General features: G+C 42.3%; 1 protein-coding gene and 1 long non-coding RNA gene across 14 annotated transcripts; one reads left to right on the top strand and one right to left on the bottom strand.

Annotated features, from left to right (window-relative positions):
* tle3b (TLE family member 3, transcriptional corepressor b) lies at positions 1–25,588 on the top strand. Of its 12 annotated transcripts, none has more exons than XM_028402731.1 (22): positions 1–454; positions 992–1,209; positions 1,823–1,923; positions 2,183–2,246; positions 3,847–3,891; positions 9,705–9,767; positions 10,048–10,122; positions 12,704–12,742; positions 14,887–15,091; positions 15,708–15,766; positions 18,006–18,128; positions 18,351–18,401; positions 18,808–18,963; positions 19,819–19,954; positions 20,058–20,230; positions 20,861–20,937; positions 21,049–21,298; positions 22,077–22,324; positions 22,494–22,641; positions 22,775–22,925; positions 24,169–24,245; positions 24,792–25,588. In XM_028402731.1, the coding sequence occupies exons 2-22, from the start codon at positions 1,186–1,188 to the stop codon at positions 24,897–24,899; spliced, it is 2,373 nt and encodes a 790-aa protein (XP_028258532.1). In that variant the 5' UTR covers positions 1–454; positions 992–1,185; the 3' UTR covers positions 24,900–25,588. The 12 variants fall into 12 exon arrangements, with proteins under 12 accessions (XP_028258532.1, XP_028258529.1, XP_028258534.1 ...); XM_028402728.1 differs by lacking the exon at positions 12,704–12,742 and adding an exon at positions 11,672–11,722; XM_028402733.1 differs by having other exon boundaries at positions 10,048–10,152; positions 15,750–15,766.
* LOC114433926 (uncharacterized) lies at positions 18,856–25,613 on the bottom strand. 2 transcript variants are annotated; one of them, XR_003670422.1, is made up of 5 exons: positions 25,477–25,613; positions 24,128–24,249; positions 19,838–19,921; positions 19,644–19,735; positions 18,856–18,987 (listed from the first exon to the last, which is right to left on the bottom strand). It is a non-coding gene; the product is annotated as an uncharacterized LOC114433926 (long non-coding RNA). The 2 variants fall into 2 exon arrangements; XR_003670423.1 differs by lacking the exons at positions 18,856–18,987; positions 19,644–19,735; positions 19,838–19,921 and adding an exon at positions 22,923–23,555.
* Between the last annotated feature and the right edge of the window lie 1,801 nt (positions 25,614–27,414).

The following is a 27,414-nucleotide window of genomic DNA, read 5'->3' as shown; positions in this document are numbered from 1 at the left end:
GTGCACAGTCTGTGTGTGGTACAGCGCGCGGCGGAGGAACTGGGTACCCAACGGCAGGCTGGCGGTGTATTTCACAACGGCCGATATTTTTTTTAACAAAAATAACCGGTTTAGTCGCCAAATAATAATCTATGGACTTACTGGAAGATTCATGTACTGCTACTGGATCTAACACAGGCTTTCTTTGAAGTTGTCTGCGGTCAACAACTCGTTACCAGTCGAGGGGTTTCTAACGTCCGACCGGACGAGAGCGACGCTCGCCGCCGCCTCGGGATCACCGGAGGTTTTTAAAGGACTCTCAGGGGGGGCCGAAGAAGAAGAAGTGCACGAAAAATAGAAACGACGACGTACAATTTCTGCTTTTATCACGGCAGCTACAAGGATATTACGCCGTGTGTGTGGATACTATTTTTTTTACCTGTGCAGAGGAGGGCAGGAATCAATCGAGACAAAGGTAAAAAGGGCTACATGAAGAGAGCCGCTGACAAGACGGGTGGTGTTGTTGAAGGTGGAGGAGGTGGTGGTGGTGGTGTGGCTTTATGGCAGCCGACTTTGAAAGCAGCAGCAGCAGCAGCTCCTTGTTTTCTGATCTTCCCGGACCACCAAAAACAACCGTTGCGTGTGTTCTTTTTTTTCCACCTTTATGGAAGACAACTCGTTAGGTTTACAAGAAAAGCGAAGCATCGCATCGTTTGCGGGTGTGATCTCACAAGTGTAAACTTTGGGATTTATTTGATACGCCGGGATCAAACACAGGTTTTCTCACTGTAGTGCAAATCCCGGCGACAGATTTAGATTTCTGACACAAAGTGGAGAATATTTGAATATTAATCAAAACGTCAGACAGAGAACAAACCCTACTTTATTCTAATTTCTATGTAGCAGACAGCAGAGCAGAGTTAATAAAGCTTTAAATGTGCGTTGTTTTAGCTGCTGTGAATGTGATCCAGCTCCTCAGCTTGTATGCCTTCGCTTTTTTTTGTTTGTATAGGTACAAAGAAAAGGCCGGGGAAGGTGATACATCCAGTGGTTCGGGGTCTTGAGTGTGCGCCTCGCAGCCGAGAACAAGGCTTTGTCCGCCGCCATCCTGCGTAAATAGGGGAGGGGGGTGGCGGTGATTTACCGCACCTTCATTCGGGATTACGGAGAGAAAACACACCGATTCCCTTGTGTAGAGGACTCAACATGTACCCACAAGGCCGGCATCCGGTAAGTAAGCAGGCTTGGTCATTATTTGTAAATTGATGCAAATGCACAAACCTTTAAAATAGCCTAATTAGCTCGTCAGAGTGGAGCTGGTGATCCACACCTTACTATTTATGGTCTGCATCGGTGCTGCTGAGGCGCTTCACTCTGCCAGGCGAGAGGCTGAGAGATGGTGTTTATTGGCAACATGATCTGAGATTTTTGTTGAACTCAGTAAAGTAGATCATCACCTCCTTCTGTAAAGTGACTCATATTCTCATTGCAGTTTGTTGTAGTTGCATTTTTTATTGTGCCAAAGAGTTAGTTGTGCTCTGAGATCCCACAAGTATTTGTATATTCTTTTTTATCCCCCCCTCATCACCCTCTGCATATACTATGTAGCACTACTTTGCAGAAGGATTAAGTGATCCACCTCTGTCACTGTACATGCTGAGTGAAACTGACTCTCCCCTCTGCCTGTCAGAGCTCAGGGGACATGAGAAGACAGACCATGAAGAGAGGAGGAGGGGAAAAACAGTTTATCAAGAAAAAAAGGGAGGAAGATGTGGCAAGAGAGAGATGAGACCAGTGATGATGTTATTTACACCTGCGGTTTTCTCTAACCTTTTTTTTTCAGGCACCTCACCAGCCAGGGCAGCCTGGCTTCAAGTTCACAGTGGCAGAGTCCTGTGATAGGATCAAAGATGAATTTCAGTTCCTGCAGGCCCAGTACCACAGGTAATGACGGGTCTACTGCAAACAGTATTTGCTTCCTGGAAACAGTAGGAAGAGGAAGCTGCTAGTGTTTTGTTCTATTGCTTTTAGCTTTATGCAGCAAGTCTAAACCAATGTGCCAGACAGAATACCTAGGCTATGTGACTAATATTTGTTTTTGTCATACACCCTAGAATTAGGGTATTTGTTGTTGAATGTATGTGACAAGTGTTCTTAACTATCATTACAAAAGATGTATTCTTTTCTTCTTCTCTTTCCTAAGTCTAAAAGTGGAGTACGATAAACTGGCCAATGAAAAGACGGAGATGCAGCGTCACTACGTCATGGTAAGGACAATAATTGTAAAGCTGTGAATCTAATTTAATGCTGCATCCTCCCTTTTGCCCCAGGTGAACAGTCACAGGTGGTGTTTTGCAAAAGGCCATGTTAGATTGTTGACTCATGCTGGTGTTTTCATTGGCTAAGACGGTGCAGGGTGGGGGTGATTGTAGGAGCAATTGAAACTCTACCAGGGGTCAAATGTCCAGCTATTGATTGTGGGGTGTGACGACCCCCCCCTCCTGTATTGCTCTGGGGTCCTCTTTATGACCCTCCACCACCCCTCCCTAACACACCCATCATGACCCACTGGGGGTTAATGACTGGTCTGCTGGCTTTGTGCATGAATCAGAGGGCTTCCTGTGTTCTTTTTTTTAACTTTTTAACCCTCCCAAAGTGAATCATGGGGGTCACACCCAGGGGGTTTTCTCAGATATGGGAAGTGTGTGTTTTTCTTCAACCGTGAAGATAATAGACTACTTGTCAAGGAAATATTTGTTTATGAACTCATCACCCTGTTATAAGTTCTTAGACTATATATAACTTACATAACTTTTACAGCACATATATTTAAGACGTGTGTTTGTCATTTATGATTTTTAAAATCAAGTTTAGATTTTGAATTCTTTCGGGCAAACATGCAATTTAAGGTTGGCTTTTTGTCATTTTTAACATTTTGAATGCAAATTTTGAAATACACTACAGTACAACTAAGACATACAGTAGTCTAGCTCAATGCTTAGCAGATAGAATGGTGCAAATTAAATCATATTACACTTATTTAAGAGCTTCCTTGACAATAAAACAGACAATAAACTTCTCTGTAAGGACAAATAAGCTCAATGGTTCTTGCTAATACTGGAAAAAAACTTGTGTGCATGGGAAAAAAAGCACACTCTTTATCTGACATGTGATGTAACCTCAACCTCACACTCTTAGGCTGTGTATGCTTATCTTATTTGTACATGACAGGAATGGCTTTAACCAAACGCAACAGTACGTTTGTTAAACATTATTTTCCCTGTGCGGAACCAGAAAGCAGTGGGAGTAGCTATAATAAATCGAACCTGTTTGCGGTGTATTTGTTCAACAAAGCATGCAAACTGCCAGGCTTTAGTTTTGTATCTGTTGGTGGGCTCACAAACTTTTAGCAATCAACAGCAGATTTTTTTTCACTAATAGTGCTGGATTTCTCCTTCATTTTTAAAGCTGTAGATGGTGTTTGTGCCCACAAGAAATAAACAGGAAGATCAGCCAGTTATCTGTGCTGTGGCTGCAAAAAAGTGCATGAATTTGTTAACTTTGGTGGTTAATATTTATGCATTTTTAATGATCAGCCCTGCTCTGCATATATTAACTTATCTCTTAATGTCAGAGAACTGATAAAATGCTATATGAGTCTTAAGTTAGTTTTTCATAGCTTAGTTGCACAAATAATTTTTTGGTTCCTCAGTTGAGAAACATTTAGAACATCATCAGGGATTGTTGTGCACAATTTAAAAAATATTGAATTTTATCAGGGGTACACTCCTAAAAATGTATTTGATGAAATGTATAAAAAGCCAGTGACACATGAGATTTTAATGTTTTGTCTTCTTTATTTGACAGTACTATGAGATGTCCTATGGGCTCAACATTGAGATGCACAAACAGGTATGTAGCCATATCAGAAATGGTCTGTGTACAGCCAAAACACTGTTGTTTTTTTCCCTTGTGATTGAGGAACATAAACGCACACACACACCTGACCTTAGTTTCTACCCTCATCCTTAAATGCCTCTAGGAGGCATACACATACTGGCTTCCTGTAGTGAAAATGCTGACAGGCTAAACAACACGAAGGGCACACTGCCTGATGGGGATGGTTTGATAAGATTAAAGTGAAGTATTTGGCAGGCAGTCTGAGAGGATGTGTTTTTGTGTGGTTTGCCCTTCTGTGTGTGTGTGTGAGTACGTACATACGTGCCTGCACTGTTCTTTATCTGCCTCCCCAGTGCCATTTGGGCTAAAAGCCCATTAGTTCAGCTGCCACCCAGCACTGGGCACCATGCTGCAGAAGAAAGACTTCTACAGCTGAACAGGGTCAAAATATCAGAAGTTTCCTTCTATACCAATCAAGGAGCCATCACAGTAGGATGGAGAAGTGAAGAAAGGCAGGGAACAGATACATGAGAATCATCTCAGCTTTGAAATAGTGGCCACATTTTACATTTGGCTTCATTGATAGCTTTCAGTTGATCTTTGCTCTGTCATTTGAAGACTATTAAAAGCAGGTTCATGTTGTGATTGTGGAAAAAGTACCTCTTATTAATTTATGCTTGCTTAAGGGTAAGACAAAAAATATCTAATATAGTTGGATTAGTTAGATCTAATTAATAAAAATACAGATTGTTATCCGTTGACGAGACATTGGGATTTAGTTCAGGATTTGCTGATTAAATAATGGCCCAATCTGTGAGATGTCTGGAGGTACAGTATTTTGAGCATCTGATCTTTAGTATAAGGCCTGTGCACAAGACCCAGAAGTATGCATGCTGTTGTCTTAGTGTTAATCTGATTGATAACTTTTGATGTGCCTGCTGATCTGCTGATCTCACCCCTATTGTAGACACCAAAATCATAAATGTAATACCTCCCATATCTAAAAGTCAAGTCACGTTGTTAAACAACTCCACAAAGATGTAATCTGAGGCCTTTTATTCAACTCTGTGAAACCCACATCAGCATGTTTTATTCTGTTCACTTAAAAAGATTAACATGATCTCCACATGCCCCTCTCTTATCTTTCTACACTTACATATCCATTTTCTCTGATTTAGACGTTCCTTCTGCTTCCCCTCAGTCGTCTTTGCCTTCTAAGTTATCCTTTTCCACCTCCTTTTTGTGCCCCTATGTCTTTCTGTGCCCCCCACCCCCACCACCGCTAACCCTGTCACCCTGACGGTGTGATGTGAATGATGGCCCTTGTGTCATTAGCTGTGTGATATGATGTATGAGAGCGGGAGTAAGAAGAGAGAGATGGGGAGGTGGGGTGGAGGCTTCATGGCCCTCAGATCCAGAAGGTTAATGGCATCAGTGGGAGGGTAGCCCAGTTGGAACAGCGGCACACTATGCAATTCATCAGGCAGAGATGTTTTTTGTAGGCATGTGGTGTGTGTGTGTGTGTGTTTGTGTGCATGCGCTAACTAGGTGCGTTTTCTGTTTATCAAGGAGCTAAACCTGCCCACCTCCTCCACATTTTCTGTCAGGCACTTATCACCAACAAGGAGGTTGAAGTGATGCAGGGTTAGGGGTGGAGCTGGCTGTTGTGGGTGGATGTTGGTGGCAGTGGACAAAAAAATGGGGGCAAAAAGGGGGGGGGTGAAGAAAAGGAGTGAGAGGCTTCAGGGTAAATGGGTTAATCGACTTGTCCTCTCCTGTGCATCTCCTTTGTTTATCAATAAGCCTGGTGGAGTCGACGGAGCTCTCTGAATAATGCATGATTCCTGCCACCTCCCTTCCCCTCACTCCCTTCTCCCGTCCCTGGTGAACGAGTGTTTGTGATGACATCAGCGTGAGCTAAACAGACGGCCCTTAGCTGTCCCTGTTATTGGTACGAACGAAGGGGGGGCTGCATTATTGAATGCAGGCAGGCCTGTTACATTGCTTGTGTTGAAGATTTATTAAGTTGTGAAAAAGATGTGATCAACTTACTTTGTGTTATTAGCGCTACTATAAGCGCTGAAAAGAAAGGGAATAGGCACAACCATACACACACATATGCATATAAATAAATACTTGCATCACTTACACAGTAACACCAGTGTTGTTTTTACACACAAACACACTGTGATTCAAGTTCCTGCAGACACACATCTTCCCCTACACTGCTGCTGAGCTGAATGGTTGCTATGAAAGGGATCTGCGTGGCTGCTGGGGGGTAATTTGTTTTGACAGTGTCTCTTATGATGGCAAAGAGTGCAGGGTGGAGGTAATCACCCTCGCTTGCTGTCAATAAGTGATTTTAATTAGCGCAGCTCATTAGGCTGCCTCAGCAACGTGCCCTGCTGACTTTGTGGTGTGGGTGTGGTGGGGGTTGCTTTGTTTTCCACTACCTCTGTTCTCTGTTGTGGTCCCAGTTTATCTCTCATGTACGCCTGCTTACGTTTGGATTTCATTCTCTCTTTGATAAATTGAAAGCAACATGAATAGAAGATAAAAATTTAAAACTAAAAAATTAAAAATTAAACTATTAGTAATCTACTCCTTGCTGTTATATTTGGCTGCTTTGTTTCTCCTGAGGTAGCCATTTTGTGAATCAGTTGTACGTATCCATTTCCACACTTGTTGAATGAATGAAGGGAAACAGAGAAAGTGCTTTATCAAGGAGAGTCCGTTTCCTGGAGGAAGAGGGTGAAACGAGGAGCGAGAAAGAGAGCTTGTGCAAATGAATAATTTATACAGGATTCCTGGAATTGTTTGCCAAGGTGATGATGGCCGATCTGTCTCAAAGCCAAAACAAACTGACTACGAGAACACACACACTGTCTCTCAAGGGAGGTTGAAGAGGTTACCAGGGGCTGGGAGACATGCTTTCTTTTGATGGCCAAGCTGGAAGGGCTGGTAGAACGGTGTTATACAATTAACAGTTGGGTGCCTGCTTGTCTACTTTGTGAGTATGCATGAGTATAAGTGGGAAGTAAAAAAAATATTGCCCACATGCTGAATTGAGCTCTAATGAAATCCGGTTTAATCTGTCAGAAAACAACTCTTTTTCACATGTTCCCCCTCAGAAGGACTTCACTTTCTTTTTGTGTGTGTGAGCTCAAAATAGAATAATACATGCACGCGAAATATTTTTAATGCATTTGTAATGAACAAGATACCTCTAAGTACCTCTTTCTTCCTCTGCTCTGGTTCAGAAGATAATTCCCAAACAGCCATCTATGCCGCCTTCCCTACTCCCCCCATCATATGCCACTTGTTTTCCTCGCCAATTGAATCCTCATCAGAGACTCTGCTCTCCACTTGGGGGCTAATGCCTGGAGCGACAAACAGCCAAATGGCTTTCAACGCACCATTGACAGTGGGATGCAATGGAGAGAGAGCCTCTCCAAGCTCTGGTGCTACTAGACAACCCTGAGTACCTGTAATTGTGGAGCTGCAGTGAAAAGCTTCTGCTGGCTCAAAGGCTTCTGTTTTCAGTGGCTTTAAGTGACAATAAACTCTTTCCAGTACCTGTCCCTGCCGCTAAAAGCTCTGTGGAAAATAGTGCGCCCAAAGTAAAGTGGGAGTCGTTATGAGTACTGCGAGTCATTGGATGTGCTATCAGTGTTTTTCCCCTTCAGAATGGCTGTCAAAAAGTTGTGCAAATACACTATGTACCCATTTGCCCTCCTTAACATGTGTGAACTCTGTCTGAAAAGAGTGGAGTGACTGAATTTGAAAAGGAAGGATAAGATTTAGCCGATAGCAGCGGTACATTTCTCAGGTTGATGTGTGACTCACGCTTGTCCTCACATTCTCTGAAATTGTAGCTGAGTTATGCAATAAATGGATCACAAAAAGAAAAGCAAAAATCGATGTAAAGGAAGTCTGTTCCATTGTTTTATTTCCTGTCCCAAAGTCATATTTAAGCTTTGGGTAGATTTTAAAGGAAGCTTTGGGTTTGGGAACATTTAACTTAAAAATATAGTTCAGTGTGATCTCAGCTCTTATAGCACCTGGTGCTCCAGCATGCCTTTTCAGAATGAAACCTGTCTTTTTTAGCACAGCACACAATTCAACAAAAAAGCCAGAGTGCACCTGAATTCCATGAATGTTTTTGGCTTCAAATGATGGCTCTGAAGTGGTGATTTGCTGTGAACAAATTGATGCCTTTTGGTGTGAGTGAGGGTTTGTAATGTAGTCGTTCTAATAGCTAAGTATATCAGCATACCGCTGTTTCTACAAGCCCCATGTTGCTCCCCTTGCAGCCATTTTCAGAGAAGTGATGTGATACTGGAACACTCTTAGCCTACCATGTGTCATTGTATCCAGCCTCCGCTAATGATGATGGTTTATGAGTCTCCAAAGAGCTCCCTCCCTTTCTCCCCCACTCTCTATATCAGCCTCCCTCCCGTGCAGCCCCCTCCCTGCCTCCCCAATCCCAGTTATCCCTCATTAATTTCCCGTGCCGATCAGATCGACAGGCCGAAAATTCAATTTAATGACCTGCCTCTGTGCTGCGCCTAATATGATTTTACAGGCTGTTCTGGTCAGAGCCCCAGCCCAATTTACATAACGATCAGCCGTGCCAGATAGCGTTGCCCCAGCAACAGAAGAGGGGGAAGATGATAGAGGAAGAGGAAGGAGGGAGCACTGAGGAGAGTAGGGGAGATTAGCATGAAGGGGTGTGAAGAAGCATTTGGAAGTGGAGGGAGGGGAGAAAGCACAGTGTGTCTGAGGTCAGACGGGGGTTGTGAGATAATTCCTGACAGGCCAGCAAAGGTCTTTCGCCTCCTCCTTCAAAATGAAAAGAGTGACACAGAGGTTGTGCAGAAAGCTACTGGCACTTCTTGTCCCCCTTTCCCCTTTCTTTTCCCTCCTCTCTCCTCCCTCCCCTTTTCACAGTCAAACAAGGTTAAAGGAGAAAATGAGTGGAATGCAGCAGCGTATAAAATGGCGGGAAGGACCTCTTCAACCCACACACACCTGCTGGGCCTCCACCCCTAATCTCTCAGAATCAATTAGTTCACCTCCCCCAGTTCAGTCAAACCACATTACCTTAGTGTCAAATCAGAGGGCTTTACTTCACCATTCATCACCCCCACACATACCCCTGCTTTATTCTGCTTTCTTCTTCTCCTCATGGTCCTCATCTCCTCCACTCTCTCTGTGGAAAGTGCAGATTTTTAAAAAAGGAAATAGGTTTGGGTGAAATGTCTTGGGACCTTCAAGTGCGGTCGGCAGGCACCGCAGCATATCCATTTGTCTAAATGTAGCACTGCAAAGTGCTCTATGTACGTCCAGCGCTGCAGTATCATCTTACTCTGCCAGCTAATATTCTGTGGTCGATACCAAAGATGCCTCTGATAGATAGGGCCAGAGAGTTAACCTGTCTGCTTTGGCGTGCCCTGCCCCCCTCTGTATGGGCCGTAATTATGAAGTATGGACCTCATTAGGCTCTCTCCAGCCAGATGGTATTAGCATATTTCAGCCTCCTAATGAAATAAGGCCTGAGCCTAATGGAGGCTGGAGAAAGGGGGAAGTAAATTTGTTCTAAGGCGGTCCTAGTTTAGTTAAGAAATACATGGTTTGCCCTGATGGATGCTGCAGACATTAGTATAGTTTTATAGGTAATGTAACTGCTCCATTCTTGTGTTGTCCATGACATGCAATATATACCCAAATTTCCCAGAGGGACCTTCCCAAAGGGATTAATAAAGTATATTCCATTCTATATTGCACAACTGCCTTTCTAATATTTTCTTTCTCTTCTTCTGCAGACTGAGATTGCCAAACGCCTCAATGCAATCCTGGCTCAGATAATGCCATTCTTGTCACAAGAGGTGAGTGTCAACCCAGCATGATTATTTTAATCACTTATTACATAAAAAGTGGTACTGATAGTTTTTCACCTCTTGTTTAATGAATAGCCAAACAAAATGGATGAGACTGTTTGACAGTTACACATCACTGATAACTACAGAAGTATAATTATTGCACAGTATTATTAAAGTAATTTCTGTGCACCGTGAAGCATTTTCTCAGCTAATGTGAAAATTTGTGTTGTTGTGTACGTGAAACATCAGTGCAGGATGTATTATTTTCTGTCTGTGTGTCCCATAGCATCAACAGCAGGTGGCTCAGGCTGTTGAGCGGGCCAAGCAGGTGACAATGACCGAGCTGAATGCTATCATCGGGGTACGTGGACTTCCCAATCTGCCTCTCACTGTGTGTATACCCCCTTCTTCTTCCTTCATTTGACCTGAGGCCAGGGACAAAACTGCACATATAGAGGATGACCTGCACTCTGATATACACATACAGGCTATTCAAGCATACTACATAATGCTGGTGGGTTTATTTCACCTTTCTGCACTTCAGCTGAAGTATTGTATGTCAAGGATAACCTGGGAAAGGGCAATAAATTCAAGAGGAAAATTGGGGTGAAAAGTAGCTTAGCGTATTAATCTATGATCATTTTTTTTCCTCCTGTCTGTGGCATTTGAATGTCCAGACTGAACACAGCCTGGTTATGCTATGTCCTTTTAATGTGTGCAGACTTGTCCTGGTCTCCAGTGGTTTATTATGTTTTGGAGTTTACAATGTTTGCAATGTGCTGTCAATAAGGTGTCGACTGCTGTAATTTCTGACATTGTTGGTTAACCATGACCTGTCAGCACGCGCGGTGCAGTCCCTGCTCGGTTTTTCTCCTCTAAGGCAGAGTCAAAGAACATCTGATATATAGCAACACAGTCCAGACAGAGATCAGATCATGGTGTTTCTCACATTTCACTTTGGCTGCACTTTAATTAGATAAAAGGTTCCAGCCAACAGGCTTACCCCTACCTCTGACCCAATAGCAGGAGGAATTAGAGTGGTCAGGTCAGGACAAGCATTGTGATTGCAACAGAGATTACAGCAGTATGAACTTAGCAGGTACTGAACATTCACAAGGTGTAGTGTATAAAAGATTTAGGCTGCATTCAAGCAGTGTTGGCAGAATAGGGAGAACAAGAAAATATCCTGTATGTTTACTCATTATTCCCTGAGGGTTAGCACAGCTTGCTAGTGTTGAGTCACGTCATTTAACAAGACACAAGTGTTGTGCTTCATGTTTTTAATACATCATAAATAAGTAACACTAAAAACTGTAAATACTTCCTTTAAAACTATCCACATTAAATAGAGTTAATACTGGGCTATTATGTGTAAATGCCATCAATGGTGCATTTGCAGCATTTATTGCCATTTTACTATACAGGGGCTGTTGTGTTTTTTTTGTACTGCAGCTTCTCCTAAATAATTTCCGAATAATTATGTGCATGCAGCACTATACCTCCTAAAGTGTTGCCAATCATGCATTTCTTTTCGTCGTAGTTCAAAGTTTCCAGACTTTAATAGAAACAGGGAGTGCGCTGCAGTCAAATTTGTATTTGGCCTTTTAATTGTTTCCACAACCTTAAATGCCCACTCAGGACGAATTGACTTGTTCGTGATTTGGTCTCCCATCTGCTTTTATTTAAAAAGTATAAGCCCTTTAATAACAAGCTTGGCCCCTGATGGATAACTGAGCTTTTTGATTAGCCCCTGTAGCAGAGGTTAGTCAGTGGTTAGCTTGTCTCAGTGGTGGGGTGGGTCAGGTCCAATGTGAGGCGGATATCGAAATTCGATTAAGGTAAATGAGGCAGGAGCACAACCCCCAGTTTTAAAGGTAATTACTCGCCATTTCCTTTTTTCCCCCTACCAGCTCAGCTCAGCGAGACCGTCCCCATCAGGAGTGACCCTGCCTTCATTAATGGTGGGCAGGGCCAGACTGAACACACACACACAGAAACAGACACACACACACAGGGGAAGCAGACTTTAATTGTTGGGGTGAAGACATGACAGGTGATCAATCTCCATGTTCCCACAGTGTGTGAGGTGGTGCTGCAGTGGTGTCTTGTCATTTAAGCCTCTGAGATAAACAGACTCAAGCAGTCCGATCAGGAATGACATTGGAGTTTAGACACACACACAAATAATGAGTAAAGTAAATGGATATGTACAATAATAATTTCAAATATTTTTTTAATGACCTATTAAACACTAGGACTTTTTTATAAAGCAGAAAGGTGAGAAAAAAACAAATTATGTGTGAGCTCATGTAAAAGGACTAATTATATCAGAAATGAACACTGTGATGCTGTTTGTAAACGTTAACTGTGCTTCTCTAATATTGAACACAAATAGGAGGCTGAAGTTTGATAGTGGGACTAAAACCTTAGAAACCGTCCTCTGTTATCTGCTGTTATGCATAAATTTTGGCCAGAGGTGACATATGATTGAGATTGATTTGACAAGTGTCGGAGGTGCCACATTTGTACACTCCCACCCTCATTTCCCTGATTTCAACATCACGCAAGATTGCAGGATAATGGTTAACAAGTCAGTTACAGATGGTGTGCTGCTTATCACGTACCATGTAAATGCTAATCTGCGGAACATAAACTTTTACTCTGCCAGGTCTTGATGTCCCTCTGGTTCACATAGTGACAGTGATCTCCTTTTGCATAAGTTATTCTGGTATTGCAGTAAGAATTAGTACACTGACACATAACGTCTGCCCATTTTGACACTAGAATGTCTGACTTTTGACTCGTTTTTTATCTTATTTAAAAATAAGATATTGGTGTTTTCATTTATTTGGGGTTTTGGAGAAAACAGCAACCCCCATATGTATTCCTAGTTTTGTTAATTTCTGGCTGAATCTTGCTTCTTCCTCTCTCCTGTGACTCAGCAGCAGCAGCCACCTCATAGTATGTACCCTGCCTTCATGGTCAGTGTTCAGGGAGCTATGCTTTCCATTGTTTGCTTGCTGTGCAGTGTGTCTTTGTAAAGGGAGATGATGCTGTGTGAAGTCAAAGCAAATTCTGGGTGTTTGTATATTTTGGCATCGTGTTCTTTGTCTGCCTGGCTCAGACGACTCAGACTTGACAGAATTTTATTGCTTTGTCCTGACAACTAACCTAAAATTTGTTCCCTGTGTCTTAGTCCCATTCCGGTGCTGTTTTGTTCTGTTTTTAATAGGTTGTAGTGTAATCTTTGTTGCTGAAGAAAATGTGATGAGTTCCAGGAACTGCTGTAAAGCACAGAATAAGTGGGTAATGTGGCGATCATTGCCAGACTTATTAAGCCAGTCTGCCAGCTGGTTTGTGCTGGTGCTGTTGATGCTTGTTCCACCTGACAGTACTGTTCTGCAGGGAGTCAGCTTTGCCTAGTTAACTTTAATTGCCTGTTTCCTGTGGAAGTTGCCTGAGCTGCTGCAGCATTTACACATAATGAAAAAAGATAAGTGTGAAAGGAAGCCATCTCTTTATCCATGAATATTGAATTGGAAGCAATTTATTTTCAGAAATTTTCCCCCTCTTTTCTCTTTTTCCTCCCCTCACAATTCCGTTCCCTCGCCTCTCCTCTCCTCAGCCATAGCTCGCTAATGAGGCTTCTTGATAATGATCCCTGCACGCTTTTCCTCATTAGGCACACTCAATAGGGACGTCCCTGCCTCAATCCCTCGCTCACTCTCTTTCATTCTCTTGTTATTTTCTGATTCTGCCTCTCCCTCCTTTTTTTGCTCTGGCTGCCCCGTTCTATCTTTTCGCTCGCTTCCCCTCTTTCATAACAAATGGGCTGCTCGGCACACTAGCACAATATCGATTAACAATGCTGCCCCTTAGTTGCTTAGATCCATTGTACAATTTCAGGTCCAGCTCAACATAATGAGCTGACTGAATAATGGCCAGTTGCTAAATAAACCTTTAAATGTGGCCAGCCACGTATCTATGGACGGATGAGGTTATTGAAGTTCTATCTAGCAAACAGAATAGCAATCATGTTTTTTTTCTTTTTGGAGAGGAGGTTGATGGATGTGCTAAGTGTTATTTAACCTTGTTTTAAAGCACTTGCTTCCCCCTTGCCTGAGTGGCTATTTAACTCCTGTCTATCTACTCGCTGGCTGCCTCTCTCGCAGACATTCATGGCCTCTTGGGAGATGCGTGTGTGTTCTGCATTGTGTCTGTGCTTAACAGCATTTTGCTGGAGGAGGGCATGCTTGCTTGGTTTTCCAGTGTGTTGAAAGGTTTTGAGGTTTTCAAGTGTAGACCTATTGATTTTTTTTTTTAACTGTCCCATCTATGATTGAATCACAGTGGTTTGAGAGCGAGCAAAAGCATTCTGTGTTATGTCTGACAATCAGAGGTGACGTGTTGTTTTGTCGAACATTGCTGTCAGATAAAGGTCATGTACCATCAGTAAGAAATAAGGACTTTGTAAAGCATCTATGATAAGTGTATCACTGTTGGAATAGGTGCAGAGCTTGATTTGACAAGACAACCAGACCTATTTCGATAGAAGCTTTTCTGAGCCACTGTAGCCTGTCTGCCTTTCCTTGAATCTGTTTATCAACCACAGTTTTGGTAATAAGTTTTTCAGCTTCTCAAATATGATTAATGAAACTCTCTCTAGCCTCCTATGCACTATACTGTCTGCACAGTGCATTCAAGAAAATGTTTTTTTTTGGTTTGTAATTAATCTGACAAATCTTGAATGTTTGAAATTGTTGAAATGTGAAACAGTCTCTGTACAGTGACGCAGATCCAGATCTTAGAAACCCTGGGTATTGTAAATAAAGTATTAAAAAAACAGAAAAATTTTGGCAAATAGTGAATTTTGTTTCATGTTTGTATTTTGTTTGAATTCTACAGCTATGTAAATCTGTTTTTCCATCCAGCAGTGAATGCGCTGGATCAGCATTTTGGCAGTGCCTGTCAGCCTGCTATTATTCATAAACCATTTGGCTTTGAGCTGAATGTTGTCAAAGCCAGCTCTAATGCACATGTAGAATGTGGTCATTCATGGAATCACTTCCCAGCCAACACACTTGTCCTCTGTCTTGTCTCCTGTCTCCCTGCATTTTGTTTACAGCAGCAGCAGCTTCAGGCTCAGCACCTCTCTCACGCCGCCCACGGTCCCCCAGTCCAGCTGCCCCCTCACCCTTCAGGCCTGCAGCCACCCGGCATCCCCCCTGTGACAGGCGCTGGCTCTGGCTTGCTGGCTCTCGGCGCTCTTGGCAGCCAGGCCCACCTGCCTGTAAAGGACGAAAAGAACCACCACGACCTGGAGCACCGAGGTGAGCACAGCCTGCCACACACACACACACAGCCTCCAGCATTTTGGTGCTGATGGATAATTGTACCTGCCAAATATATTTATCATAGAAACACGTCAACATATGCTTTTAGATGTAAGTGTTTATGTACAGAACTACCGTGTGAGGAAATATTTATACAGGCTTTAGTTTTATTTTCTTGGCCTCAACCATGGTATATTTTGACATGAAAAGAGTTTATACTAACACTAGAAAACAGGAAAGACAGAGTTTGTAGAAGTTTGAGTACTACTGCTTGTGTACAGGATAAACATGTTTTCATGTTTAGCGGCCAACGAGACATTCGGTGTACCACTTTCCAATAAATTGGGCTTTGTGACATAACTTTATAGTTCATTAAGAGATAAAATTACTTGTTCTTCATAATCTATCACAGTGTCCTCATTACTGATTTATCAATCCTGAATAGATAATAAAGTGTTACTGTAAGGTGACTTACTGATTGATGCAAAGTTGCAGTAATCTTATGGTTTGATAGTGGTATTAATTGGTGATTGGTATTAATTCAAACTGCTTCAAGAGTGTGCTTTTTGTGATCACACCGATACTAATTTGTCCTTTGCTTTTCTCTCTCCTGGCCCCTCATCTTTTCACTCGCCTCTGGCCATTCCTCTGAAAGAACGCGAGTCGAGCACGGTACGTTGACTCTCCAGCTCTCCGTCTCCTTTGTGTGACTTGACTTTGCCGGTCTCTGGTTCACTGTGTTTGGTGATTAGGTGTACTTTACATAGAGTTAAGCCCACTGTTCAATAGAAATTCATGCTCTCTGTGTAGGAACACACACATTTTTGTACTCAGGGGGGTCTAAGCCGACTGAAATCAAATAATGACGTCTGGCCAAATAAGCTAGTGCCATCTAATCCAGGTGGAAAATGAGTCCAATCACTGGACGAGGATTAGAAGTCTGCTACCTCCTTTAATTTCAGCACAATTAAAAGCGACTTTGACTCTCCTTCTCTTCTTCCCTAACCTCTCTAAAGGATTTACTGTTGCATGTGTCCAATACCTGACTCCTTATCCACCATTCTTTTTTTTCTTTTCCAAATACTTTAACTTTCTGCTGTCCTCTTCTTATCTCAGTCATTTACTCCTCTCCACTGCCTTTTCCTCAGCCCACTGTCTCTTGCTGTCCCTATCTTTCTCCTCCTTCTCATGTTAAAGTCCTTGTTTATTGGACTGGCTTAAAGCTCTCAGTTAGCTGGAGCGTAACGCTCTGTTGGATCTGCTTGGCCAGATTGAGTTCCTATTGACTGGCCATCCTGAAAGGGTCCACTCATGTCTGAAGGGAACTCAAACTCTTCCCCCTTCTCATATGGTGACGGGCGACTGCCAATACCACCTTACCTGATCTCCTTGCCACCCTCCTCTCCCTGTCTCTCTCTCTCTCTCTCTCTCTCTCACACACACACACACACACACACAGAGTCTTCCTGTCGGTTGTCTCAGGTCATCTGATACTACAGTTAGAGGCAAGTGCACCGTTATTGAGACTAAGCAATCCTTGAAAGGTCTTAGGCTCAGATACACAGACAAACTGTAATGTGGTATATAAGGATTTTTTTCTGTCACATTATTCTCACACCACGCTAGATTAAAACTCTTAGTGGCCTCCTTTTCAACAACAGCTGAGCAAATTTCCATTTTTTTGACACGACTTCAGCCAACTTTGTTTACAATAAACTGCTCAACCACAGTATTTTTTCATAGTCTGCCTCCTGGCTCAGTTGGCTTAGTTTTTCAAATGTTATGCTTTCATTAGGTTTCCAAGCCTCTACCTTTCTATAATGGTGCTCTTTCTCTTCCCATCATTTCCAGCCAAAATTTCAGACATCTTCCTCTTTCACAGTGTCTATCTGCTTCTGATGAAGGCAGGATTTGTTGAGCTCCCTGATAGCGTGGGCTGGCCTCAGCCTTTGCTTGTCTTAATGCCGCCCCCCCCCCTCCCTCCTCCCTCCTCCCTGCCTTTCGCCCTGTTTGGCAGTGCCACCCTACCACACCAGCTCCCAGACTACAAAAACCCTGTTTGCAGCTTCTGAGAGAGTGCCAGCCTGTCCGGGCATTCCCACTAGTGGGGAGAACTCATTGCCACACTGCTATGCTCTCATTGCTTGCCAAGTTCCTTTCCTGTTTTGCTCTCTTTTCTTTCTTCCTCTTTTCCCCCTCATTTTCTCACTCTGCCTCTTTCATGGCTCTTTTCTTTGCTGGCAACACCCTCTTTGTCTCTTCACATTGCTCTCTTGTCCAGGTTCTCTCAATGGCCTCTTTCTTTCCTTCCTCTTTTTTAACCTGGTTGATTTTCATGAACTTTGCTGACAGTCTTTTTCTGCTGTTTTGTCAATGACCTGCCACGCACACACACACAGAAGCCACAGTTATCAACATGTGTTTGACCATAACATAGCAAGAGATTGGACACTGGTTTTAATTTAGTTTTGAATTGTATGGTACACTTAGGAATGCAGCTTGTGTTTGAATTTGCCTTGTCTGTTTTATCCATGCTCCATTGCTTTAGTCTCCGCAGCAAGGCTTAGCTATCCCACAATCCTTTCTGCCTCCTTTTCTCATACATCAGAACAGAATTTAGATCCACAATCAGTGTTGTCATGTTCTGCATTAGTCATGTAAGCATGTCTGGATGTACAATCCAAAAGAGACCGGCACGAGGTATATACAGTTTTCCTCTTCATATTGTATATTAAGCTGTACAGCCCATTAAAGATAGATGTACACAGTAATGTTTCATGTTCCTGGGAAGTGAAGCATATCTCTTGTGTGGTTTAGTACTTTATATACTGGTTATACGGATGCTAACAGTAAAACGTATAGCACACTCTGAGGGAACTAGAGATTGATGTGGTTTGTCTGTTGTTGGCAGAATAACTCAGTGTCGCCATCAGACAGCCTGCGGGCAGCCAGTGAAAAGCACCGCAGCTCTTCAGACTATGGCCTCGACTCCAAGAAACGCAAAGTGGACGACAAAGACAGTATGAGCAGATATGTGAGTATGTTTAGTTGTTTCTTTATTTGTAGTTTTGGAAAAGAAATGCAGCTCTCTTCTCAGGCCATTGACCGTAGCTCATTTTTGTTTATAGTTTAATTTTAGCAAACCAAAGTTTAGCTGGAAACATTTTGTTTCTGTTATTTTATTCTGCCACCACCACAGAATTGACTGACAGTAATTTTACCACAATGTGCTAAGCCTGTTACTCCTTCATTTCAGGACAGTGATGGAGACAAAAGTGATGACTTGGTGGTGGATGTTTCCAATGAGGTAAGACCGGTGTTAAACCGAGTCGCTCGGCCGCATTCTTTTGTGTGACGTCTGCACAGAAAATAAACACAGGTCTCTTTTGTCTGCAAGAGCCTCAACACCTTTTGCAGTGTTGCCAAAAAGTCTGTCATAATATTGGTTGTGTGCTATGAGTGTGTGCTTACTTGCTGTATTTCTTTTGCTATTCATGCAGAAAGTAAGACAAAGAATACAAAGAGAAAAGGGTGTGACAGGTGAATGTAAAGTGCGTGCATGTGTGTGAGAAAGAGTACAAGCATGCACGAGTATATTTATCTGTGTTTGCACATGAGGCCCCAGTTTGTTTGACCTACATGTACATGCCAGTGGCTTTCCTCCGGTCTGTTTGCTCAGTCTTGCTCTCCGTCTGTCTCATTTAACTCTGTAGGACCCAGCCACCCCTCGAGTCAGCCCTGCTCACTCTCCTCCTGAAAACGGCCTGGATAAATCACGAGTCCTGAAGAAAGATGCTGCCCCCAACAGCCCTGCCTCCGTCGCCTCCTCAGGCAGCACGCCGTCCTCCAAAGCAAAGGACCACGCCCATGTAAGTGCAAGGGACACTGCAAGACTAGAGAGAAGATGAAATAAGGAGGTTACACTGGAGGGGGATGAAGGCTGAACCGACAGTCTAAAGGGCATTTGTCAAGTGAAGTGGGTGTCTGTGTGAAAGACTAATACGCAGGCTTAGCAGTTGGATGCAATGCAGGACTTGAGGGGGCAGAGGGTGGATGCACTCTCAGGAAATCAAACCCTATGGCTCAGTCCTCTCAATCTCCTTTATGGCTTACCCAATAAATGGTCATTTCTCCCTCAGCCTGGGGCTGTAAATAACCCAGAGACACAGCAGTGGGGGATCTGCTGTCTCTGCCTTTTCTTACCTCGACTCATCTTTCCTCGATTTTTTTTTTCCCCAGTCTTTTAGTTTTACATAAACCATTTCACTTAGGATTAGGATAGATTTATAATCCACATTACTCTCCCCCACCTCTAATGACACCCAGCTTCTCTTTACCCCTCATTAGTGTGTGTCATCAGGCTAAACCCCCACTTCTCTTACTCGGTACTCGAAGGCAGAGGGAGATGGATTAATTATGAGAAATGTTGGGGCCACCATCTTGCACGCCTAGCCATTCCTAACAAGCTTGACTTCTAAGCAAAGGTTTATACCCCTACCCTTAGCACACACTATGGCTGTAATGAAGTGTCAGTGTTAGATTGGATTACCTCAGGCCGTCCACTCAGATTGTCACTCTGGATTTCCTTGCCAGCAGGGGTGGATTTGAGTCACGCAGGGATTTTGAACTCTGCTATGGACACTAGGACATTTTTATGTGTGTGAGAGAGTGCAAATGAACTTTGAATAAGAGGACTTCATGGTTAAAAAGTATGTCTGCTTTAGAATGACAAGTCATCCACACCGAGCCTGAAGTCCAACACACCTACGCCGAGGAATGAGGCACCAACACCAGGGACCAGCACCACTCCAGGACTACGGCCTCTCACTATGGGGAAACCACCAGGCATGGAAGCATTAGGTAAAAGCCAGCAGTTTTTGGTCTTGATAACCCATTAATTGTTGGTAATTCCCGAAAAATATATCATAACAAAAAATCCTCAAAACCCCTTTCTTTCCTTCAGCTGCCCCAGCCCTGCGTACCCCTTTGTCCATTGCGGGTTCTTATGCCACCCCGTTTGCCATGATGGGGCACCACGAAATGAATGGATCCCTGACGAGCCCAGGCGTGTACCCAGGTCTCATTTCACCACAGATGAGTGCTGCAGCTGCTGCCGCCTACGGACGCTCACCAATTGTAACTATTCCGACTTCTACTTACATTTTTTTTTACATGTGTGGATGCATTTCACACATATAAATAAATAATGCAACCGTTTTTCACATATATTCATTTGGCACTTCACATTCTTCAGTTTAACAAAACAAGCCCTCCTGTAAGAATTACCCACTGCTGCTGTAGGTTATGAAGTCTGTTTGCAAAATCACTTTGAGAAACTTAAGCATTCATCCTGTGTTTTCGTAACCCATTCTGAATACTTCTGCTTGGCTGGCTGCAGCTTGTTGTGTGTACATAATGAGAAAGTACAGCTCCTTTACTTTGATGTTAGCTAGTTAGCATTCTAAAGGCTTTAAAAAAAAAAAAAACTCGCCCCACAAAATGCAACTCCATGTTTGAAAATCTCCCAGGCTTTCATTAGCATTAGCAAGTGGGATGTTGTAGCCTTGTGTAAAGCTGCTCTGTATGCAGCAAAGCTCAAATTGTGACTTTCAAGGGATTTGCCTAGAAATGATGGTATGAGAGTTCCTCCAGGCATTGGCACCCTAAAGCAAGGCATATGATATTTGAATATTATCTTAGTCTAATTTATCTTTGTAGGTTAACGGTTGTTTAACTGTTCCCTGTTGTTTTTTTTCCCTCTTGCAGGCGGGGTTTGACCCTCATCCTCACATGAGAGCTCCAGGCCTTCCAGCTAGCCTCACTTCCATTTCTGGAGGAAAACCGTGCGTATTTGTATTTTTATTTGCATGTATGTTTGTGTGTTTGTGTTACAAATATATGTAAATTAACATCAGCTTTTCAGCTCAAACTGACTATCGTTTCTACCTTTACAGAGCTTATTCTTTTCATGTAAGTGCGGATGGTCAGATGCAGCCCGTGCCCTTCCCTCCAGATGCACTGATTGGCCCGGGCATCCCGCGTCACGCTCGCCAGATCAACACACTGAGCCACGGGGAAGTGGTGTGTGCTGTCACCATCAGCAACCCAACACGTCACGTCTACACTGGCGGCAAGGGGTGTGTCAAGATCTGGGACATCAGCCAGCCAGGCAGCAAGAGCCCAGTGTCCCAACTTGACTGCCTGGTAACTAGTTGTTGTTGTTACATGTTATTGAGATATCTGTTGTTTCGCTTTCAGAGGTGATATTGTGCTCATGTTTCATGAAGTCTCTGTGATGGTGGTTTTCATCAGAGGTGTTCTTGAGCATCAAATGTAGCCTGGCTTTGCATCCTATCATAGCTTTCCTCCAGATCCCAACAGACAAAGATGTGAATAATTCAGCAAAGTGTCTGACTGCTGTGCTGAAATAATCCTTGGTGAGAAAAAAGCCTGCCGAGTAATGATGTTCTGATTGGCCAACCCTGTCTCCCATTACCCAGCTCATTACCTCCTCCCAACTGCCTCCCGTTTCTCATTTTGATACTGTGGCTTCATGCCGTTCAACTCATATGGTCTCCACAACCCTTAAGGTGCGTCCCAAGTGCAGTTGTGTCTTATGAAGCCATCAGGGTGCTCTTTTAATTCGACCAAGAGCTTCCACAGTACTATTGATCCTGCCTCTCTTGGAGCCTGGCCAACAGCTGCAGCTCTTCTCCCTCCCTGCCTCTCTTGTTAAAGCTGACATCCACATCTTTACTATAACACAAGAGTCAACTGCAAAACTTCACTTGTCAAACCCTTCTATGGTTCAAGTAAATATGCTATGAATTCACCGAAATACATTCTTGAGCATTTTATAGCTTAATTGAACTGTAATTTGTTTTTAACTTCAAATCATTTGATCATCATGTAGGGAAAAAAACCCTATATATCACCTTTGTCGTCCAGATTGTGATGATACTCTTCTTTGTTTCTGCTCTAGAACAGAGACAATTACATCCGCTCCTGCAAGCTGTTGCCTGATGGCCGCACCCTAATCGTGGGAGGTGAGGCCAGCACGCTGACCATCTGGGACCTGGCCTCACAGACTCCCCGCATAAAGGCCGAGCTCACTTCCTCTGCTCCAGCCTGCTACGCACTGGCCATCAGCCCTGATGCCAAGGTCTGCTTCTCCTGCTGCTCCGATGGAAACATCGCTGTGTGGGACCTCCACAACCAGACACTCGTCAGGTCAGTGTCACGGCAAATTACTGAAAGCTTTAATGAACTCACTGGATGTTTGCTACAAGCATTTTTAATACACTGCTTGTTGTGTATTAGTTGACCACCAACATAGGACTACCTCATTAACAGGAGGGTGTTCTCCTCTGTTCCTGACTTGATGTTCTGCGTCTTGCAGGCAGTTCCAGGGCCACACAGATGGAGCCAGCTGCATCGACATCTCCCACGATGGAACCAAGCTATGGACCGGGGGGCTGGACAACACTGTTCGCTCTTGGGATTTGAGGGAGGGTCGACAACTCCAGCAACATGACTTTACCTCACAAGTAAGGAGAAGCTAATACAAATGCATTTTCATCTGTTTATCGTTTATGTTCATTCTAGCTCGAGCAGCTACACCGTGGTTCATAAATCAGTGTAACACAGAGGAATGTTGATTTTGGGGTGTCCTCGTTGCAGATCTTCTCATTGGGTTATTGTCCCACTGGAGAATGGCTAGCTGTGGGTATGGAGAGCAGCAATGTGGAGGTGCTTCACCACACCAAGCCTGACAAGTACCAGCTGCACCTGCATGAAAGCTGTGTCCTCTCGCTGAAGTTTGCCTACTGTGGTAAGTAACAAAGATGATTGATGTGGTGATGTTATTCATGGTTATTGAGAGTTTGCAACACCGTGAGTACAGCTCATAGTGACAGTCCCATTAACCCGTGGAGGTGAGGTTTTGTCATCTATGATAATGTAAAGAGAATTTACAGAAGCCATAATTAAACAGTTAGATGTAAAAAAAATAATATGTGGAGTTGGTTGTTGGCTAGTCTGTAATTTTTGTAGGTTTTTGCAGTTCTGCTGCAAGACTTTGGACTCCTGACCTAAAATCCCAGCCACTGGCCTGTTGTTGAATGTGGTGGAATATAGATTTGACAGGCAGAACTCACATCTTTGCACACTGTCTGATGATGGTCAGATTTTTGCAGTCTAGTTGTAGTCAGTGTTTGGCTGGGTGTACAGCTCCTGCTCTGGCTAAAAGGCCTAAAGTTCTCTGTGTTTGTAAATGAGTAACAACCTACCAACAGAAATCTGACATTTCAACTTACAATTTCAACAATCTTACAATTTAGCAGTACTCACTGTTTCTTTACTCCTGGTGAGTACGACGTTTATTGTCAAATGCACAGCAGAGGTTACACTGAGAAATGGAATTCTTACCTTGCGAGGTCCCTTCACATGACTTTGTACACAACTAAACAAAGATAAAAGACACTAGACTTATTTTAGGCACAAGAATACATTTAACGAGTTAATGAGAAATTAATGAGAAAGCTGCTACGACAGAAGCATGTTGGTTGGTGAAATTTGTCATTGCTTCCCTTTTTTAGTTAAGCTCTTTGTGCCTGTTGGGCCAACCAGCTGGTTTAAGGCTGAGACAAATTAGGTTTTACTATTGCAGCACGTTCTTTGCCAGAAATGTCAGTGTTCATTTCTCCTCAGAAGATCCCCCACAGCACAGGCTGATATCTCTGCCACCACAGAACTGCTTCAGAGCTCTTGCTGTCACTAATTAAATCATTAGCCAACTAGTCAGTCGAGTAATTAATCAGAGGGTGATTTAAATAATTATCTGAGCGGAAGTGGTGTGAGTCCCCTTCATTATGTGCATTTTATGATTGTTGATGTAATTGTATTTTCCCCATCAGCTTTTAATGGCCGTCGATAAGGTTATTACACAGTCACATGTGTTCTGTAATTGTGAGTTGTAAGTCTGGAACACAGTGGGCACCAGGTGTGTGTATGTGTGTGTCTAAGTACACATACCTGCAGGTAGTATGCTCAAGATGTCTGTTCGATGTTTGCAGGTAAATGGTTTGTGAGCACAGGAAAGGACAACTTGCTGAATGCATGGAGGACTCCTTATGGTGCCAGCATATTCCAGGTAACTGAAAGACACAATTAGAGTTAATTTACAGAACATTATGTTACAATTTAAATTAAAGAAATACTACATTTTCTGCATACATACATACATATGTATATGTATATATATATATATATATGTATATATATATATATATATATATATATATATATATATATATATATATATATATATATATATATATATATATATATATATATATATATATATATGTGTGTGTGTATATGTATGTATATGTATATGTGTGTGTGTATATGTATGTATATGTATGTGTGTGTGTATATGTATGTATATGTATACATATATATATATATATATATATATATACATATGTATATATACATATATATATACATATATATATATGTGACATATATATATATATACACACACACACACACACATATATATATATATATATATACATATGTATATATGTGTGTGTATATATATATATACATATATATATATATATCATAAAATTAGAACTTCCTCACAATGAGATCATGATTAACTGAAGGCTTTTCATGTTCACTTCTGCAGTCAAAGGAGTCGTCCTCAGTCCTGAGCTGCGACATCTCAGCAGATGACAAATACATTGTGACAGGATCTGGTGACAAGAAGGCCACCGTGTACGAAGTCATCTACTGAGAGAAAAGAGGCTCCCGCTCTGCTTCAGCACTTGTACTGAGAAGACTTTTCCTTTCTCTCTCTGACCAACCATCTTTGGACTACAGCAGGTTGAGACAAAACTACAGATTTCTCAAACTTTACTCACGGATATCAAAGGCATCACCGGCCGGAGGATACTTTTTTGTCATTTTATTGTGGAGGGTTTTTTTTTTGTTGCACAGTTTTTGTGACTTCTAATTTTTTCCCCGTTTTGAGAATATTTCGGAGTGTCCTGGTGAAGCAGCGCTTCATTTCTGAGAGACTCATTGCCCAGACGACTTGTGCAGAGTGTACATATGGATTAAATAAGACATTTTATATATATTATAAAAATATATATATTTTCATGTCCTGGGTGTACTTGTGATGATTTTTTTGGCCTACACTCTCCTATGAACATATTTGAGTGGGAGATCAGAACATAGATTAGAAACTTTTTAACAATTTTACTCTTTGATTTTTCTTAAAGCACATTCTGCAGGCTGATCTTTTCCGAAACTTGTAAGCTGGGACATTTTGGGTAGATTAAAATGGCCTTTTGTCTCAGTGCTCTTACCTGAAAGTGAAAAGATGGAGCCCCAGCTGCTGTGGACCCTCTGTGGCCTCGGGCGGGACACTATGATTCAGGAAAAGAGATGGATGTAAATGTAATTCTTATATATGAAAAAGTGTACTAAGTGTACTAGTCTGTCTGTGCGATCCTTCTCCCTGTTTGTTTTACCTTATTAGAGCCTGGGAGAGAGTTTACGCTTAGGCTAACGCTAACCTTTGGACCTCAGTTGGCAGCAGAAGCACAGTAAATAGGCACAAACTGAGTAACACCGTGCTTTTCGCTAACTTGACGTAACACAGATGTTGAATTGCTCCATTGATTTCTTGGCTACAGACTAAACTCAAACAGTCCAATCTGCACTATTGGAATCCCTCTGCCCCTTGTATCTTATCAATATTCCTGGAATATGTGTGTTTGGCCATGACGGGTAGGCACACACGTTTGACCTGCCTGTGTCTTCACAGAAATGTTCAGTGCCTGGAAATGCTCACGAGGAATGAGGGAAAGGCACTTAAATCTAAAGACAATGGAAATACTCCAGATGACAGTAAAGAATTCTGGTTTGTACACTGTGCTCCTGTCAGCATTTCCAAACTAGAATTAAAGGGGCGAAATGCAGCGGTCCTTCTGAATCACACCAAAGTATGTAGCAAATGCTGTCAGCACTGAAAAGAAATGTACAGTTGTTAATAAATCAATAAAACTGTTTTTCTAGAATTGCCCAGTTCTTTGTCATTGAACTGACGTTTTAGTTGTTGCCATCAAATATAGCGCTTTTTTTTTAGGTTGCTAAATGTAAACCTATAGCTAAAACATAGTTAGCTTAGCATAAAGATGGTACACAGTATAGCAACAAATTCTGACTTGTTTTATTTGTGCCAAAGCCCAAGTTTCAAACCAGCTAATCTGTTGTAAGGTTAATGGACTGTGGACTGGTACTAATGTAGTCCTCCATTAAAAACAGGTTATTCTTGTATTTACAATTGTTTTGGGGATTTTTACCTCTTGTTGAATGAAATTATTGAATTTTCAACAAGAGGTTGAATTATTCCAGTAAAAAGGTTAGGTGTAGTACATTTAGATTTTGGTCCATCAAACTAAAGACATTCCTTCACAGTGAAGAAAACTAAATTTAAATATAATTGAAAAAAAAATGTTTAAAACTCTGATGACTTTTGTTTCTGTGAGGATTTCCTGTTTACATGTAGCTGTGGATACTCAGCAATACTTGATGTTCAGAAGTAGGTGTGTTTCTCTTTTCATCCTGAAGGCTTTCCTTTTAAGAAATACGTCTGTATTCCAGGCCTGCAGACTGCTACTAAAATTTAAATAATACCAGCATTGGCCACACTTTACTAGGTAAACACTATAATTTGGTAAAATCCAAACTGTTCAGTAGAACATTAGTGTGCTTGTAAATGTGAACTCCTCTTCTAACATCATCATACGACTGTGACATTTCAAGACAGATAATTTAGAGTAAGTGACTGTGAGTAATAAGTTTTGGCTCACCTCAGTGTGGCGAATCCACTGTGACCAGGCTCTTGGCTTGTTTCTGTGTGATGCAGCGTTTGAGGTGAAACCTTGTATGTATTCTTGAGTTCCATGTTGGTCTCTGTTTAAAGAAGAAGACAGACAGAATGAGAAATATTAGTGTTGTTAGCACTGTTTTTTCCTTTAAATGGTGTGATGGAAAAAAAATTGGAAACAAATTACACTTCTGACAGAGACACAATACACATGAGTAATTTTTGGTAATAGGAGCAGTTAAATGTTGGCTGCTCTACACAGATTTCTAATATATTCGTCACACACACACACACACACACACTGATATGAAGCCAGTGGAGTGTGACGGAGCGAGTGGCTCTAAACTGAAGTAAAAGGTGGAGGAGACGGAGACGGTTGTTGTGACTTAATGGCTTTGTTTCCAGACAGGAT

The sequence above is a fragment of the Parambassis ranga genome, chromosome 3 (assembly GCF_900634625.1).
Source record: "Parambassis ranga chromosome 3, fParRan2.1, whole genome shotgun sequence".
Taxonomy (NCBI): domain Eukaryota; kingdom Metazoa; phylum Chordata; class Actinopteri; family Ambassidae; genus Parambassis; species Parambassis ranga.
Note: the sequence above shows the minus strand (reverse complement) of the source record. Positions and strands in the feature narration are given on the sequence as shown.